This window comes from Python bivittatus, unplaced genomic scaffold (genome assembly GCF_059951505.1).
Source record: "Python bivittatus isolate LINGU-HERP-01145 unplaced genomic scaffold, Pbiv_v1 ctg000480_np1212, whole genome shotgun sequence".
Lineage (NCBI taxonomy): Eukaryota > Metazoa > Chordata > Lepidosauria > Squamata > Pythonidae > Python > Python bivittatus.
In genome coordinates, this window is record NW_028277075.1 from 26,777,425 (window position 1) to 26,795,733 (window position 18,309).

General features: G+C 39.1%; 2 protein-coding genes across 4 annotated transcripts in view; one reads left to right on the top strand and one right to left on the bottom strand.

Annotated features, from left to right (window-relative positions):
- Positions 1–5,492, top strand: part of STARD9 (StAR related lipid transfer domain containing 9) — a 110,220-nt gene extending 104,728 nt beyond the window's left edge. The window contains exons 33-34 of the mRNA XM_088145527.1: positions 1,412–1,570; positions 3,661–5,492. Of these exons, the coding sequence (XP_088001653.1) occupies positions 1,412–1,570; positions 3,661–3,762 (261 nt within the window). The 3' untranslated portion in view covers positions 3,763–5,492. The remainder of the gene's footprint in view (positions 1–1,411; positions 1,571–3,660) is intronic.
- Positions 5,493–5,994: 502 nt separating this feature from the next.
- CDAN1 (codanin 1) overlaps positions 5,995–18,309 on the bottom strand; it is a 41,671-nt gene continuing 29,356 nt past the window's right edge. For all 3 annotated transcript variants that reach the window (XM_088145528.1, XM_088145529.1, XM_025165005.2), the window contains exons 21-28: positions 17,443–17,506; positions 16,615–16,693; positions 15,766–15,926; positions 15,395–15,502; positions 14,232–14,295; positions 13,431–13,633; positions 9,491–9,598; positions 5,995–7,538 (exon numbers count right to left, since the gene is read on the bottom strand). In XM_088145528.1, coding sequence (XP_088001654.1) covers positions 7,413–7,538; positions 9,491–9,598; positions 13,431–13,633; positions 14,232–14,295; positions 15,395–15,502; positions 15,766–15,926; positions 16,615–16,693; positions 17,443–17,506 — 913 coding nt within the window. In that variant the 3' untranslated portion in view covers positions 5,995–7,412. The remainder of the gene's footprint in view (positions 7,539–9,490; positions 9,599–13,430; positions 13,634–14,231; positions 14,296–15,394; positions 15,503–15,765; positions 15,927–16,614; positions 16,694–17,442; positions 17,507–18,309) is intronic.

Sequence of the window (18,309 nt, forward strand, 5' to 3'; positions counted from 1 at the left end):
ACAGGAGGAAAAACCACAGCCTAGACAACAATCTGATAAATGAAATCGGAGTCCAAGGGTGGAGGGGAGAAAATGTCTCAGAAGGGGCCCTCCTTAGCTTTCGGGAGAGTAAAAGTAAGAGAGGGGAGAGATACTTTCAGACTTGCAAGATTCTGTTGTTGTAACGTTACAAAAAAGGTACTGTTAGTACTCACTAGACAACCCGTGACCCATTAGGTCATAGTTTCAGTTATATTTCCTTACCTAAACAGAGAAACAAAATGACCACAGGCAGGCAAAAAAGCAGTGGCAGCAGGAGCAACTTCTGACTTCACCGAGTTTCCTTGTGGGAAGTTGGCAGGGAGCATCAGAAATCTCCCATGGATGCTCCCCAATCCGCACCACACCCCCATGCACCCTCCCCAACCCACACCCTTACGCATCCTCCCTGACCTGTGCCATGCCTCTTCCACACCCCTGCACACCATCCGCAACCCTTGCCACATTTCTTGTGCACCTGTTCACTCCTTCCCCCACCTGGCAGCAGCCACTTAAAGCCTGCTGGCCTTGGACTTTCAACTTCCTGTTGGCTTCCCCACTGACTTTGCTTGTGGGAAGCTGCCAGGGAGCTTTGGAAATAACAATCACATGGCCGCAGCTGACTGCGGCAATGCTGAAGCGGCCACAACTTTGCCAAATTTGGGATGGGATTTTGGACACATTCTGTAAACGCATTCTGTAAGTTAGCCCATTTGAGGTATCTTGGTTGAAAAATAGTTGCCTTATGATGTACTGTTTTTCCCAATTGAAGGTTACAGACAGATAGTCATGAGAGTTTTAGTAGTATATAGATGGTTGGTGCTTCTTGTCTGGACTACCTCAAAGGGCTGACACTACCAGAGAGACTGGGCAGTTCACAAATTAAAAACACAGAAAAATAACAATGTAAAAATAAAGACAAAGGAGCAAAATGATGGGAAACCAGGTAACAACAAAAAAACTACACACACTACTCAGAAGGGGCTTCAGTCACCCTTGCCAAAGGCCTAGGTGGACAACCAGGTCTTCAGTGCCCTTCAAAGCACCAGTAAGTTCTGGAAGTCACCCAGATCATGGGACAAACCTCATGCCAGAGAGCAGGCACTGCAATAGAGAAGGCACATTTCCTGGGGTCCCAATAGATGGCATTGTTTAATTGAAGGAACCCAGAGTGTGCCAACCCTGCCAGATTGGATCAGGCAGGCAGATACTATGGGAGGTAGGAAGTCCCTCAAGTAACCAGGCCCTGTACTTGTACGATATCAGAAAAGTCTAGCAGCCTGTCCTTATGTTGAAAATAATTTGATAAAGGCTGGAAAACCAGTCAATAGGAGGAGAACACCAGAGCTGCTACTGGATTTTTGCATTAATTCTCACGATTCCTTTCACCTAGGAAAATATGTACATTTTAGCTCTTCAGTCTGTCTATGAAGAGTCAATGCCTCGCCCTTGTAAAGAAATGGTACGAGGAGAGATTTTGCCCAGTGCATGGATATTAGAACCTGATACTGCGAATGGAAAAGACATCACTAAAGTCATATATATGGTACAGGTAAGTATCTGTGCAGACCTAGACAAAAAGTCACTATACGGTATATTACATCTGGAAGATTGCTTGCTACAACATAGTGACAACTTAAAGCAACTGAAAATGAATTTAATAGCAGTAAATTGTGCAAGGAAATATGACAGGATTTTATATAAGACCCTTGGTTAATGGACCTTATATCAAAGGCATTACTTGACTGATCTGCAAAGTTTTTCATTAGTGCATTGTTGCTCAAGAACCACAAAATAAGTGTCACTTGGGGAGGCAAACCTGGTTTTATTTTTTAAGTAAAGATTTGGTGCTGAGAAAAGTGCCAGGAAGCAGCTGAAATGCCTGCCCTCTTAAGTGTCATTCTGTGGTGCTAAGGCCCCAAAACTATTATTGGGAATGAATATGGCAGTGAACTTTATCCAGCTGCTGGAACTTCTACCCAGGGGAGCATAAGAATAACAGGTGGATCCACCCAAGCACTGATTATGCAAAGGCCAAAAATAATATGTGGATTGGTATAAATCCAACCCATTTTATTGCCATTTTTGCAGAGCAGACTTTGGCCTATTTTATGTCTAGATTTTTAATAAGGTATCTGGACATAAACCCAGTGATCTGTTTTCGTAATGATCTGTATGAATGCTCCTGGTTCCTTGCTTTTTATTTCTTCCATAGCAAAGATGCGCCATGTTTGCTGCAAGATGAGGCTAGCCTCAAAAGCTGCTTCTTTTCCACTACTTCCATTGTGGGCAGGCTGGGTATATGTTAGACATCTAATACTAGTCCTGCGTACACAGCAAACACAATGATACAACATTAAACCTCAGCTGAGAGATTGTAACTAAGATGTGCAAATCTCTATCATGACAGCTTTGAATGTCTTCAGAACTTAATTGCTAAAAAAGATGCTAACTTTGCTTAGGTAAAGAAAAAAAAAAGCTTTGTGGTCCTGTGGACTCTTGCCATACTCTCTTGCTTACTTAGCAGCATTTGCTTCATGAGCATATGAAATTTAAAAGATAACATATGTTGTAAGCAAGGCAAAGAAATTCTGCTTTTGGACGATTAATGCAGTTTTGCCCTTCACTGCTAACCTCATGCTCCAAATCACATCTTCTTCAATCACCCATATATTAGTTATGCATGTCCAAAGGACAGACCTACTCAGAGTAAATAAAAAGGAAATTGGGGAGTTATGACCTGGATTTATTTACTGAATTTAAGAACAAGAGCATTGATGACATCAGGGCAAAGTAACGTTCTGATAAATAAATAAGATGAAAAAAACTTTTAAGGAACTTGTGAAAAATTAACATAGAAGTACTGGTTAAAAGAGAAAATAATTAAGCAAGTCCTGTATTTTCTTTTGATACACTTCCTTCTTCTCTCTAGCTATTCAGATACTTTTTTTGCATATGAATGTGCATTTCCAATTAAAAGTTAAATATTAATTTTCATTTGGCTGAGGTTTGGGGGGACAGGGTTGATTAAAATTCTATGGCTATGTTCACACAACACCATGGGTTACTGAACTAACTCACTTAGGTCTGCCACAACACATTAAACCACACTGGCTGGATTCACCTTTTTTATCATGTGGTTTGAGCAAAACCTAAACTGAAGCCGTGTTATTTGGTAGTAAGTATCATTGAGTCCAGTGGCTCCTGAAGCCAACCTACTGTGCAAAAGATTGTAATCAAGGGGATCCTTATCAACTGGATAATATGCTTGATATTGTTGCTCTTTGAAATCTGTATTCACAGAGACACAAATAACTTCTGCATTACATCACACTTGTAGGCTTTCTCCTATACAGTATGTACCGCATGGATCACAGGTGGGACCTGGAGACGCTTTGTAGCACTGTTCTTTGGTAGTCAAGTAGCCATCTGTTCCTTGTGTATTGGGGAATCCTGTTTCACATACAAAGTGAGAATGGGACTTTAGTTGATTTTTGCAAGCTGGATTAGCAGTCTGTTTAAGTTAGATCCCTGTATCAGGCCCAAGAGGAACATTCATCTTGTGTTGTTTTCCAGAAACATTTGGTATTGAATAGCACTGCTAAATATCAGCTAAAAAATTTTTCTTTTGAATTACTGCAGGTTGACCTTGGTGCCCCAGCCATTCCTGCAAGACTTCTGAATTCTATTGTAAAGCGACAACCTTTGGTAATTGCTCAGCTTTCCCACTATCTCACTGCTTAGATGGTATAATACATAGTATTAACAAACTCATCTGTTTCAGTAACAAAATGTAAATACCAGCAACAGCAGAACTTGTTTTCCATTTGTTCTCCAAAACTGGTGGCAGGAAGAAATACTCGCCAAACTACACAAAATCACAAATGGTTATTCTGCATTGCAGATTGTTCTCATTCAGTTAGAGAAAAAACCTTGAATGAGATTTCTTGTTTGATCATTTAGAGAAAAGGCAACCTTTACAGATACAGTGGTCAAGAATTTTTCCTTGTAATCATTTACTTGTACACATTGGTGGTTTTACATTGAATTTTTCCTTCAGTCAGATGATTATAGAAAGGCTTCTGGTGCAGTAAAACACAAAAGAATTTTTTTATTTTAAGGAGCACTTCACCTTGGAAGCTAAGCTAAGCTACTATAAGGCTCTGCAGAGTGCCTGACCAATGAAGAATTCATAGTAATAACTCTCTACAATATTACTGGCTGGAGAAGCAACTAACTCTCAAGGGTGTGCTCACTTGTGAAGATGTGAAATGGTTATTGCTTTCTCTCAGTCAGAAATGCAACTCAGGAAGAGAGACAATGTTCTGTTACAGGATATACTTTTTCATTACTACAGAATCACTCTACCATAAGACTACATGTTGAAAACCAGTAAGTTAACAGCACTAACACAAGTGCAAGTTTACTACATAGCTCCAACTACACTCTGAATGCTGGATAGGGATTTCTGTCACAGCATCTCATTCAGCAGATATCTTTTCAACTTTTCTTTTGTTGGAAGAGCGGCAGGATCAATGACAATGAAAATAAGCTTAAAACAGAGAAAGTCCACCATGGCTTTACTCCATGACTTTATCAGGTTGAAAATCAAACCTCTCCATCTCAACTAGTCCTGTCATGTCTACTTGCATTCCCCATGAGCTGCTTTATAAAATTACTTTTTTATACTTACGCTCTTCAATGTCTGTTTGTTTTTTTTTGGTAACAAATTTGATTGTATAAAACAAACTGCAAACCACCATTCATATAATTACATTCATAGTGAACAAGCATAGAATTAACATTCTCATCCCACACTGTTGCTATAGCAATTAGTGTTTGAAAGTAGGTTTTATTCATGTGAATGTGCACACTATTTGATTCAGGTTATTTCTAAGAATACAATTCAAGTTATATAACCTTGTATTACTGCTACCTATTGCACCATTTTCTGCCAGCCTGCTTTTAGTAATTAGAAATCTGCTAATCCTGGAAAAAGACAATGGCACATTTCTCTACTGTTGTCAATAAAATGGTATCGCTAGGCCTGCGTGGTCCCCAGGAGTCAAACTCAATTTGAAGGTGACTTATCCTCCCTTGAGCACTTAAGGTTTTACATCCAATCGTTACTTAGTACTGCTTACTGCCCCCAACTTAATTGCAGCATTTTATGCAATAAAGATTACTAAGCGGTATTGTTCCTGAAAATGGAACTGAGCATATAAGAGAGAAAGGCAGGTTGTAAAATATCTCATTGTTCCCAGATATTGTTGGAAGGCAACTAAGCTTAGGAATTATGGTAGCATAAAACGGTAAGAAATGACAAGATTTCAGAAGCTGCACACAGACAGCATGGTGTTTTCCATGTCTTATTTCTGCTGGACTAGGTAAAGAGAACCTCCCTTTCCCCACAAACATGTGGAAAGTGCCTTCGACTCTTAAATGGAACTGCTTGCACTTTTTTTTTTTTAAAACAATAGTGTCTAAAACTAATTCAGCTGGGGAGTGTGGGCAGCACATGTGAAGCTACATTTCAGTGCACACACTGACTTGGCTTTGTTAAATAGAGATCACCTTGGCGCTGTGCTTGTAGCTCACCCATAAGCATCAGATGATCCAAATAAAGCACAGATGTTGGCTGACAAAATAAATGTTGATCTATGTCAAGCAATTGATACAACTACAGAAATCATGTATAGCATCTGAAACACCAGCTTTGTTGTCCTTTGGGTTTTTTGAAGTGGGAGGGTGAGAAGAGTTTCAGTTCATTATCTACTCTACCAGAAATCACATAATTCAAGATGGGAAGCAGATTTGATTCTAGGAACTCATTCCAAGAATCACTGGCTACTTGTTTATTTTTTCCATTACTTTTTGAACATAGCACCCTTATTAATGAATCAAGCAATTTTAGCAGGAACATCTAAGATGGACTTTTCTCATAATGCAGATGTGCTTGTCAAAGGATAATGTCTTATTGTACAGAGCATCAGATGTTTATTTTTATAACTGCATACAACTCTTTACTTCTATGTTTACAAATTAAGTTATTTATATATACTTATTTTGAAATGGTTTTATATGCTGAAGCTAATTATTATTTTTACAGTTATTCAATTAATGTATGCTTTTTAGAAATAATTGTTACATTAAAATACTATTTATAAAATAATTTTTGCACTTATAACACTATGGTACCTGTGAATGCCTGGGATAGGAAGAATAGTCTTAAAATGGGGCAAAACCTTTTACTGAATGTGAGAAAATATACTACTTTATTGAAACATACCTTTAGCCCATACCTGCTTTTAACCAAGATTGCTATTTTCATATCCTCACAATAAATTTTTATATATAGAAAATGGCTAAAAGTGGCATCTTTCTTGCTGAATTCTTTTCTCTACCCTCCCCCCTGTAAAATAAATTTTACTATTTTACATTGTCAGAGTGAATAACTGAAGCCATAGGTTTTACACACATTTTTCATAATAGAGATTCCTTAGATCAGAATTGTGAACAGTCCAGCAAAAACTAACCCAATAGCCACCTCATCTAGAAATTTCTTCAGTGAAGTTTGTTTGGGATCACCTCTAAGGAAGACAGAAAAAGACCATTTGTGGCATGCACCAATTTCACACATTATTTTTAATAATAAGAAAACAAGCAGGTTTCCAAAGAAAACTATATTACTATATTGCAAGGAAAAAGGAAGGAGGGAAGGAGAGAAGGAAGGTGGTTCATAGGAAATTCAGTCTCATATCAAAGTAAAGTTTTGGCAGTCCTTGTGTCAGCCTTTTTCATAGGCAAGATTGTAGAGCTGTCTTCTATATAAATACTTTTAAATGGCAAATATTTCAGTTTATAATTAAATGGTGGCATCATTCAAAACAATATTCCCCATAAAAGTAATTTTTTTCTCTCTATTAGAAAATCACAAATACAAAATGTGGCAAGAGCAGGGACCTTTTAAAAAAAATCCAAGCCAATACTAGTGCTCTGACAGCAATGATTATGTTTTGAGACATAGTTCAACTGAAAAATCAAGGATGAGCATCTGTTAAATACCAGATTAACTACCAGGCTTACATTCAGGTTCACTTGTCAATGCCTCAATGGACTGCACTGCAATGTGAGAATTCCCTTTGTGTTAGAAACTGATCCCTTCAGTTGTGTTTCACACATCTATGAAGATTCTGGAACCTGGAAGCCACACATTTCTATACAAAACAGCTTTGTTCCTGCAATTCTAATTAAGGTGCTTGAACTGGCTTCTAAAACTGTGTACACTGTAGAAATTGGACATTGTGTTTGAGGGCAAGATCCATACTAATTCTGAGTGCAATTTTTGCCAGGGCATTTGTAAGCAATCCCAATTTTTAAACATGGTGATTCTGCTAACTTTGGGCTGCTACTGTTTCTCTTGGCTGCGATCCTAAATCACAAGCTAAAGTCTTTGGTTCTGTAGTGTGAGTTTTGGAAATGAATATTCTCAACACAGCTTCTAGTTCCTTGGAAAAGTCCTACAAAGAAAAAGCAGAGAGCGGTTAGCAATATCTGAGTAGGGATATTTTTTTACTCAACAGTTGATATACAAGTGATTTAACAATCCTGAACAGACCATAAATATGCCAGTTATTGGCTTTGCTGTTTTACAATGACTTTTATTAGATTTATTACACACCTGGAGAGCAAGAATAATAGGATTCCACAGATCTTCCATTTTCTTTGGCACTTCTATCCTTCTACCTCCAGCAATAGCTCATTGCTATTTCTTTATACACAGCATGTTAAGACTTTATGTCTTTCAGGGTATTTGTCTGTATCACCACTCCAAAATAGCTACACAATGCCACTTACCTATATCAGCTGGAAATGGTAACACAAATACTATAGTTAAGTAACAATAATGACACATGTTATTTCTAAACAGGGAGGGGAATACTTCTCAGTTTCCCAGTTTTAAATTTTAAATAGAATCTCCCAGCAGTGATATTTTAGTTCATAAACCCAGTAACTCTGTAGGAAAAAAATACTAGTCTCAATATTTATTATTTGTTTTTAAAACGTATAGCCTATATTTTGGTTGGCTTGATGGTTCTTTATTTCTACATTGAAGGCCACTAACTATAGGAAATAAAACATAAGTAGTTAACATCATTATTAAACTGAAGAGAAAGATCTTGGCATATTTCCTGAAAACTGGAAAGGGGGCAGGGCAGAGCTGTAAGAATTCTGAGTGTACATTCCATATATTGGAGCAACACAGAAAATGATTTTCTCTGTGTCCCAGTCTTCAGAAAGTGAATGTGTCTTTAACAGGCTTCTCTTGCTAATCTTAATGTCCAGACAAGGTGCATCCTGAACGTTGGCTAACAATTTGAAGAAAAGCCTAAGGCTTAAGCTGTCAAAACTAATAATTTAAACTGAGGTTGGAAAACCACTAGCAATCACTGTAGATAATTCCATGAAGTGCTAATTGTCTCCTGATTGTTGCAGCTGCCACACTTTGAAACTTTTGGACAATTGTAAAGGCTGCTCCTCATAAAACACATTGCAGCATTCAACTTGGTGGTAGCCAAGATATAGCCATCAATTGCCAGATCTAGCCAGCTCAAGAATCATCACAACTGGTACATTAATTATAACTCTGCAAATGTGCTTTTTGTCACCACCGTCACCTGGAAATTCACATAGAGCTGGAGATCAAGGAATATTCCCAAGCTGCAAACTTCTTCTTTCAAAAAGAATGCAATTCTGTCCAGAATGTCCAATTCCAGAACCTGATCTCTTGCTACCAAATGAAGTGAGCCCAGATAATCAATATTATCCACTTCTGGAGTCGCAAAGCCACCGTCTTCTTGCTCAGAAATGGTATATGTGTCATCAGCCAATTATTTCCCACTACTTCTGGATCAAATAAAGGCTTCTTTATTAACAGTCTTATCACTGCCACCTTTAAGGCAGGACAGACAAACCCTTCCTACAAGGAAGCAACAGTCAGTCCCATGTCTCAAACTCCAATTGTCGCAAATGCCTCTCTAGGGTTAGTTTAGAAAATCTCCAGTGAGCCAAAAATGATGGAAATCCTGGCACAAATTTACTATATGGTATTTTTAAAAAGCTATACTACTTTTCCATTTCACATTGGTCACTTCGACTATCCTCTAAGAGCATTCCAAGTGGACTTCAGCATGATTCATCTGCCACTTCATTCAAGCTGTCATACCTTTTGCTTCATCATCCTTAAGAGGGCTAACTTTGTGAAAAGGAAAATAGTATGAACTAAAGCCTATTTGGAGCACTATTCTGAGGCAGTGAAGAATACTTAAACATTTAATTTTCAACAGTGTACTCCAGAATATAAATACCTGTTTGCCCAGAATACAGAAATGAGCTTTTAAAAATAGTATTGCAAATACAGGAAAAAAGGACCCCAAATCAACATGTTGTGCATAATTCATAAATTACTTACCAAAGGCCACATGTGCTTCTGGAGGTCATGCAAACAGTGCTCTATCTCTGTACTTGTCATCAATTCGTGCTCAACAAGGCCATGAAGCATGAATAAAAACAAGCCCCACTGCAATTAAACAAAAAAATAAATAAAAATTAAAAAATCAGAGACCTACAAACTGCAGTATAATTACAGAAGCAATACAAACATGCAAACCTAAAGACTGTGTTGACTCTGAGACGTACAATTGTTCCTAACGGATACATTAGGAAAGCAATTATTTGAATCCACAAAGCATTAGACCCATGTTTGAGAAAAGAACAAGCTCCTTATTGAGTTGGGAGTACAAATTCCCTCCAATTTATGCCTGCAGTAATGAAGGACAGAAAAAGCCTGATTTAACAAAGCACAAAAGTTGCAAAGTTTCTCTCCCCAAGCTAAAAGCTCCAATAAGATCACATATTCCATGGAAAGGAACTATGAATTATTGATGGCTAGAAAAGGAAAAAAACCAGGAGGATGACCCATCTATGAATCTGATGATCCACTACTTTCCCTATATAAACATTCTGCCTCTTGAGCATTTTGAACGCTTCCCTTGTTACCTGGTAAAAAAAGAGAGAAGCTGGCTTGTTTTCTCTGGCACAGCCTTGTTTGTGTATTTTACCTTCTTACTCCTTTTAGTTAGTTCTTACTTTTCTCTCCTGGGCTCATTCTGCCTTTCACCAACCACAATTTTGGTGTCCTCCAGATTTCAATGAAAAAAGTCTCCTAGCCTATGATGACATTCAGTGGCCGTTCAATGCTCCTTCTCCTTTGCACTCCTGGATCACAGCTCAATTTATGGAAGAAATGTGACTGGTTCATGTTGCTGGCAGGAATGCAAGAGCCATTACTGAGGAAATCACTACATGCAGAACTTTCATACCACCTCAAATGTTTTTCTTTTTAATGATGGCAGATTAGATTAGTGCCATCCCTTTTGCTATTCCAAAAGGCCCTCAAGGCCTGGTCATGTGATCAGGCCTGGGGCTCCCAGGGAATTGGACACCTGCTTAGATGGCTCCATTGCTGAGGGGGCCATTTTTATTCTCCCTTCCCCTATAGTTTGTATTTCTGTTTTTTTTTACAGTATTTATTAATTTTTTTAAATATTTCTTCTGTTGTTTTTATCAGTCTTTTTATCTGATTGTTGTATGCCACCCAGTGTCGCTTTGGTGAGATGGGCGGCTCTATAAATTTGCTAAATAAATAAATAATCAATCAATCTACAGATAATCAGATATATCTGACTTAGAGAATTTAGCCTTCAGCTACTTTTGTTATGTGGAAATTAGTGGAAATAACTGTAATATATTGGAATATTGAAAATCACTGAAAATTGGCTTGGAAACATTACTTAGAAACATTACTTGAAAATATGTGAGGTAGCAGAGTAACAGATAGCAGAATGGTTAAGTTTATAAGTGCATCAGCAACTGAGAAATTATACATACAGTCAGGTCCAGAAATATTGGGAGATCGACACAATTCTAACCTCTTTGGCTCTATACACCACCACAATGGATTTAGAATGAAACAAACACAATGTGCCTTAACTGCAGACTGTCAGCTTTAATTTGAGGGTATGTACATCCAACTCAGGTGAACGGTGTAGGAATTACAACAGTTTGCATATGTGCCCCCCACTTGTTAAGGGACCAAAAGTAATGGGACAAGTGGCTTCTCAGCTGTTCCATGGCCAGGTGTGTGATATTCCCTCAGTACCCCAATTACAATGTGCAGATAAAAGGCCCAGAGTTCATTTCAAGTGTGCTATTTGCATTTGGAATCTGTTGCTGTCAACTCTCAAGATGAGATCCAAAGAGCTGTCACTATCAGTGAAGCAAGCTATCATTAGGCTGAAGAAACAAAACAAACCCATCAGAGAGATAGCAAGAGCATTAGGCGTGGCCAAAACAACTGTTTGGAACATTCCCAAAAAGAAGGAACGCACCGGTGAGCTCAGCAACACCAAAAGACCCGGGAGACAACGGAAAACAACTGTGGTGGATGACCGAAGAATCCTTTCCCTGGTGAAGAAAACACCCTTCACAACAGTTGGCCAGATCAAGAACACTCTCCAGGAGGTAGGTGTATGTGTGTCAAAGTCAACAATCAAAAGACGACTTCACCAGAGTGAATACAGAAGGTTCACCACAAGATGTAAACCATTGGTGAGCCTCAAAAACAGGAAGGCCAGATTAGAGTTTGCCAAACAACATCTAAAAAAGCCTTCACAGTTCTGGAACAACATCCTATGGACAGATGAGACCACGATCAATTTGTACCAGAGTGATGGGAAGAGAAGAGTATGGAGAAGGAAAGGAACTGCTCGTGATCCTAAGCATACCACCTCATCAGTGAAGCATGGTGGTGGTAGTGTCATGGCGTGGGCATGTATGGCTGCCAATGGAACTGGTTCTCTTGTATTTACTGATGATGTGACTGCTGACAAAAGCAGCAGGATGAATTCTGCAGTATTTCGGGCAATATTATCTGCTCACATTCAGCCAAATGCTGCGGAACTCATTGGACGGCGCTTCACAGTACAGATGGACAATGACCCAAAGCATACTGCAAAAGCAACCAAAGAGTTTTTGAAGGGACAGAAGTGGAATGTTATGCAATGGCCAAGTCAATCACCTGATCTGAATCCCATTGAGCATGCATTTCACTTGCTGAAGACAAAACTGAAGGGAAAATGCCCCAAGAACAAGCAGGAACTGAAGACAGTTGCAGTAGAGGCCTGGCAGAGCATCACCAGGGATGAAACCCAGCGTCTGGTGATGTCTATGCGTTCCAGGCTTCAGGCTGTGATTGACTGCAACGGATTTGCAACCAAGTATTAAAAAGGGAAAGTTTGATTTATGATTATTATTCTGTCCCATTATTTTTGGTCCCTTAACAAGTGGGAGGCACATATTCAAACTGTTCTAATTCCTACACCGTTCACCTGAGTTGGATGTACATACTCTCAAATTAAAGCTGACAGTCTGCAGTTAAAGCACATTGTGTTTGTTTCATTCCAAATCCATTGTGGTGGTGTATAGAGCCAAAGATGTTAGAATTGTGTCGATCTCCCAATATTTCTGGACCTGACTCTATATCTCAAATTCAAACATCTCTCCATTAGATGGGGCTGACACACTTTTTCTTTGTTTTCAGTAAAATCTGGATTTTCCCTTAAATTCATGGTCTGTTTTGCTTTCTGATTCCTTTAGTCTATCCTGATTCTTAGAAAATGAAATGCTTCTGAAGATTTTTTTAAATTTGTAAGTTTGCATTTTTAATAACTCTTTGTAGATAAATTCCATATTCCAATTCAACAATTCTATTCTGTGAGGGCACTCAACTACATGCAACCAGAAATCATCAGGCAGGAAAGTAAACCAAAAAAACTAAAGTGGGGAGAGGAAAGAAATGGCATTCTTTAGAGCCAAAAGTCTTACCCTGAAACTGAAAGTGTGCCCTTCTTTTCTGATCATTGGCCAATGGAACTAAGGTGGAAAATGCATTTTTTCTCTTGAGGCCAATAGGACAACTTGCTTTTTGTTTTATGGCAGTGCCTTTTTTATATCTCGTTTGCTCCAAATCAAAACATGGGAACAGGGAAAATACCTACTAAGAAAAGCAGACTTTATACCTTATTTACGGGGGGTGGCTGGGGAGGGAGCATCTTTTTCTAATTACAGAAGCTGGGTCTAAGTAGCTAAGAAAAAGTGACTGTATCTGTCATATTACCAAATGCTTTTCACATACACCCCGAAATATGCTCTGGGGTGCTTTCTGTTTCCCTGTATCAGTGCTTGCGGATTAGCTGAAGACTACCTCATCTCCTACCTTATCTGCGCAAAGAAGAAAGAGCAAGGACAATAAGATTTGAAAAATGTCTCTAAAAAGTTTTGAACAGCCTCACCTCACGATCTTTGCTGTCTGCAAGGTAGGTGGTGTTTTTTTCACTGAAGATCAGCTGAAATGGTACGGGTGCCTGAAAATCATCTTTCCACATGGAGAGCAGAGATTTCAGGAGACTGGAAATGAGGTGATATTTTGATTGCTGCTGCTCTGGCGTTCGGGGAGACAGAAAGTTCAGCTCCTGGATTGGAACACGATCTGAAACTATAGGCAAGTAAAACGGAAACGTTGGCCTTATGTGTGAGGCTTCTTTCCAGTCACAGAAACGGTGGCATCTTAGTGGCCTCAGCTCCCGCCACCCACTTTAAAAGGCAAGGCTTCAAGGAGCTCCACAGCAGACAGGGAGCCTTCTCGGCACTCGCATCCAGTTAGTAACCCTGAACATTCTTTGAACAGAAAAACAGGCAGCGTCGGGATTGGGGAGGGGAAGAGTTGGGATTTCCCAGCTTCCACCTATTTTGAAATAAATTAGCAATTTTCCACTGTGTAGAAGAAAGCAGCCCAGTCCAATATGAATGCAAGACAGGCTGTTACCATCACCATAGCCAAAACCAATTTTGATGAAAGTAGAACATTCAGATGATTTCAAAATCTTGTACCTTCTTTGTCACTTTTATTAGGCCAACTCAAAAGATTTATATTATTAAGGTTTTGGAACTTTTGGTAATCTAATCACTTTTGCTTTTTGTGGTTATTACTGGGTTACACAATCAATTCTGAAGTCAGGTACAGTACAATTCAGGTTATATATGGCTCAAGAATGAAATATTAAGAAAAAGAAGGAAATTGTTAGAATTCTAACCTAGGAGTGATGCCAGCTCTATGGTGCACTTAGCCAGCTGTTGCTCTGATGCCGGGCAGATGAACTGAAACAGAGAAAAATGAAATCTTTCTATTTATGGAATACAGCATTTGTTTGTGTTTCTGAATAATCAGGTACTGCAGCAATTAATACATGCACAAATATATAAATTGTGACTATACTTTAGAATTCATGCAAATGGGGTCTGCTTTCAGAAATGTTCTTGGTGAACGATTGCATGTATTTTAGAAATGATGTGTACATTTCATAATAGCCTAAGAATGGCCCCGGTGGATCAGGCGAAGGACCATTTTAGTCCAGCATTTTTTTCTCAGTGGCAACCAGAAGCCTGGGACTGCTCACAAACAAGAGGTAGATCACAGAATGATAGAGCCGAAAGGGTACTAGGAGGTCATCAAGTCCAACCCCTTGCACGATGCAGGATTCACTACACCATCCCCGATAGACGACTATCCAGCATGTTTGAAAACCTCCAGTAAAGGGGAAAAAACCATTCCATGCGGTAACCTATTCTGATTCGTACTGTCAGAAGTTTTTCCTAATGTCTAATCTGAATCTACATCCTTGGTTTCATCCCATCGTTCTACTCTTACCCTCTGGAGTATGTGAGAATAAATCCAAACCCTCTACAATGTGACAGCTGTTCAGATATTTGAAGACAATTATTGTGTCCCCTCTCAACCTTCTCTTCTGCAAGTTAAACATACCTAGGTCTTTTAACTGTTCCTCATAGGACTTAGTTTCTAGTCCTTTCACCATCTTGGTAGGCCTTCTCTGGACTTGCTCCAGTTTATCAATGTCTTCTTTAAGATGTACCTCTCTCCTGCTATTGCTCCCCAGAAGCTGGTGTTAGGAGGTATGCTGACCCCAACTGAGCCTTCAAAACTAGTAGCTCTTGATAAACCTGACTTCCATGAAATTACCTAATTCTCTTTTAAAACCACAAAGTTAGTGGCATCACTGTATCTTGTAGTAACGAATTCTATAGTTTAATTCTACACCTACATAAATATTTTGTCCTTTTGTTTACAAAGTATTTTCTAAGGAGTAACCCTACAAGGAGTTTTGCTGAGAGAAAAAGAAACACAAGCACCAAATCAGAAACAACAAGCCCATTTAAGCTGAATAAAAAATTAAACTACCTTTCTGCACTGAAGGGTTTGGCTCACCCTTCCCAACAAGCTTTCCAGGTCAGCAAACTGGATTTCTTCACTTTCTTCTCTTGGGCCTATAGCAACGCAGAGCAGATCCTAGAATAACAGAAGCATCTGGGACTCAGAATGCATATAAATATTCTGGGATCTCCAAAACATATTGAAAACACAACTTTTCACAATGGACAAGAACAACCACAGTTCTCATCCCATTCCTTAGCCCACTGCTATCCCCAAACAAACAAACAATACTAGAAATTCTGGAAAGGTGAATTGTTCTATACAGTAAAATCCACTATGGATGGTGACTTTATTTTGCACCAACTGCTGATAAAGGGCAGAAAACAGCAGACACAAACCTTGATTTCACTGATTAGCTGGGAGGGGAATGCTGTTTGATGGTGGCAGCCTGGAGGACAGTCCTTCTTCCTCAGTATAATTTCACTGGTACTGGACTGGAAAAGTATCTGAACTTTTAGCATACGACTGAAGGTAGTTTTTACTTCTCTCTTGATCAAGGCTGTAAGAAACAAAAAACATCTATCCACAACCTATCCATTCAAACATCAATTCTGAAATCTACAGCTTCCTTAACATTAGTTGAAAAGGAAGAATAACCTGGATATCTTTGACAAATTGCTAAAACACTCATATCAATAAAAGCGAAACCAGTCGAACTTCCCTCAGAAGAGAATTCCTGAAACTGAAAAAGTCTTGCCCTTTATTATAGCCAAAATATCCCATGGAAATCCTGAGCAACAATAATGAACAGGTTTGTGTAGGAGTATATGGTACTTCAGTTATTTTTATTCCAAACTCTTCATGGATAATAACTAGCACCCTGAACTGGCCTGAGCTCAGTAGTTCCCACATACAGTGAACTAGGAACAAAAGGGAATTGGCTCTATTTTTATTCTCAAAACAGGAACAGTGAGTGGTAGCATGAGTCAAGGTTCTACTAGTCCTACCTGCTGTTGGTTTATAGGCAGGCAATCAAAACGCTGCTACTTTATCAAGCTTCTAATTATTTTTATATGGCTGTTATATAACAACGTGACACAACGTGACATTTATTTATTTTATAAATAAATGAAAGTGCACAATATGGCAGCCATGACTTAAGCATCTCAGTCCACCCTAAGTAACCACATGAGCCCTGATTACTGATGGTTCACACTACATGGAAACCAAACCGAAAAACTGAATACCTGCAATATTTGTAGAGAGCCAACTGCAGGCCTTCTCAGTAGCTAGTCCCACTGCAATACTTGCTGCGCAGTTCAAAACCTTGGGCATGAGAGTAACATTGACATATTGTTACTTCTGGAGGCCTGCTGAAAGCTCCCACTCGTGTAATGAAAGGGGACAGAGCAATTCACTGAATCAGTACAAACTACAGCAAACACATTAAATCAAATGGAAAATTATACCAGACAGAAAACTGAAAAATTGGTTTTAGTCTCTCACTCTCCAGCTATTGGAGGTGATAATGGCCTGTGACCGCCTGCCCCAACCTGATCTGCCAAGAAGGCTGCCCTCAGTCTTCCCGGCCTTGGCACGTTTGGATGGAGATGAGATGGGGAAGATCATCCGAGGGTACCAGTAGAGATGATAAATGAGGACTGGTTTTGGCTTCTCCAGCTGTTGTTAACAATGTGTCTCTAGAAATTGGCCTTTTGAATTACGACAACTGGACTGTTTTATTTTCTCCTTGCAAAAATGCAGATGAATGGGGCATGATATATCTGCCTTAATACAACTGACTGAAGAGGACTATAATTTTAAGAACAATTTTGTATTTTATCTGCCCAATGATTTTAACAAAATGATCCAAATTCATTAATCCGGGCACTTAAGGGATGATTTAAGTGCATTAAACTCTTAGAGACTTTTGCACGTTATTTTGCCTTCAAATTTCAGCTACAGGGTCTAGAATGATCTAGTCAACCGTAAAAATGGGACTGTGGAGCTCCATACAGTATTTTATTACAGTGAAGTAGTAAAAAAAGAAAAGAACATGTGTCCAAAATACTTACCGCTGCAGAGGTCTCTTCTGGCAGCAGGATTTTCACAGCCTCAGGGGCCTTCTTCCTACAAAATCTAGAAATAAGGAAAAGTTTTAAACAGTTACGTGGACAGTTCAACTTTTCTAGGGCAGAGGGCTGCCAAATCCTCAACAACAAAAAAGGACAAACTCTTAGGATAAAAGGCAGGAAAAGACTAAAGCATCCCATTTTAATTCTGCAAAACCAGAACTAAATTACATAATATTAAAATTAGGATTGTGCAAAGCATTCAAAAGAGGTGACTCACAAAGTAGTATGTTAGCACAACTGAAGCACCACTCTTTGAAGCCCTAAAGCAGCAACGTCCTTTGGAAAACTGGCATAGAAGCTTTGGAGGCTGTCTCCGGTGGTCCATCGTGTGTACCTGAGCAGCTCCTTTGCTTGGCTGGAGGTTTCAGGGAAAGCATGCATATTCAGATCACTGGAGACAACTTTTGAAGCAACCGTATGAGCCTTCCAAAGGATATGGCTCTTTCAATGCTTCAAGGAAGATTCCTTTACTGAGGCCAATGAATTAAGCAAAGCACCTCTTTCAACACTTGACACAGCCCTACTGACAAAGAATAATGCTTCAAAGGGTTAAATACTGAAAACAATCATTGTGCCATAAGTAATTATCAGCACTCTGCACTTCAGGGATTTACTAGCAACTGAGAGATTCCAATGGATGCAACACAGCATCAAGGTCCCATCGGCTACTTTCTCCTTTTATAGTGCCACTATACAAAAAGTACTGAGCATAAATAAATATGTACAACCAAGATGGTGCTCTCTCAATAGAAGCAAATATGTGTAGCTCAGGGTTGAACTGTGGAGTCCTTGGGGTTCTCTGAGCTT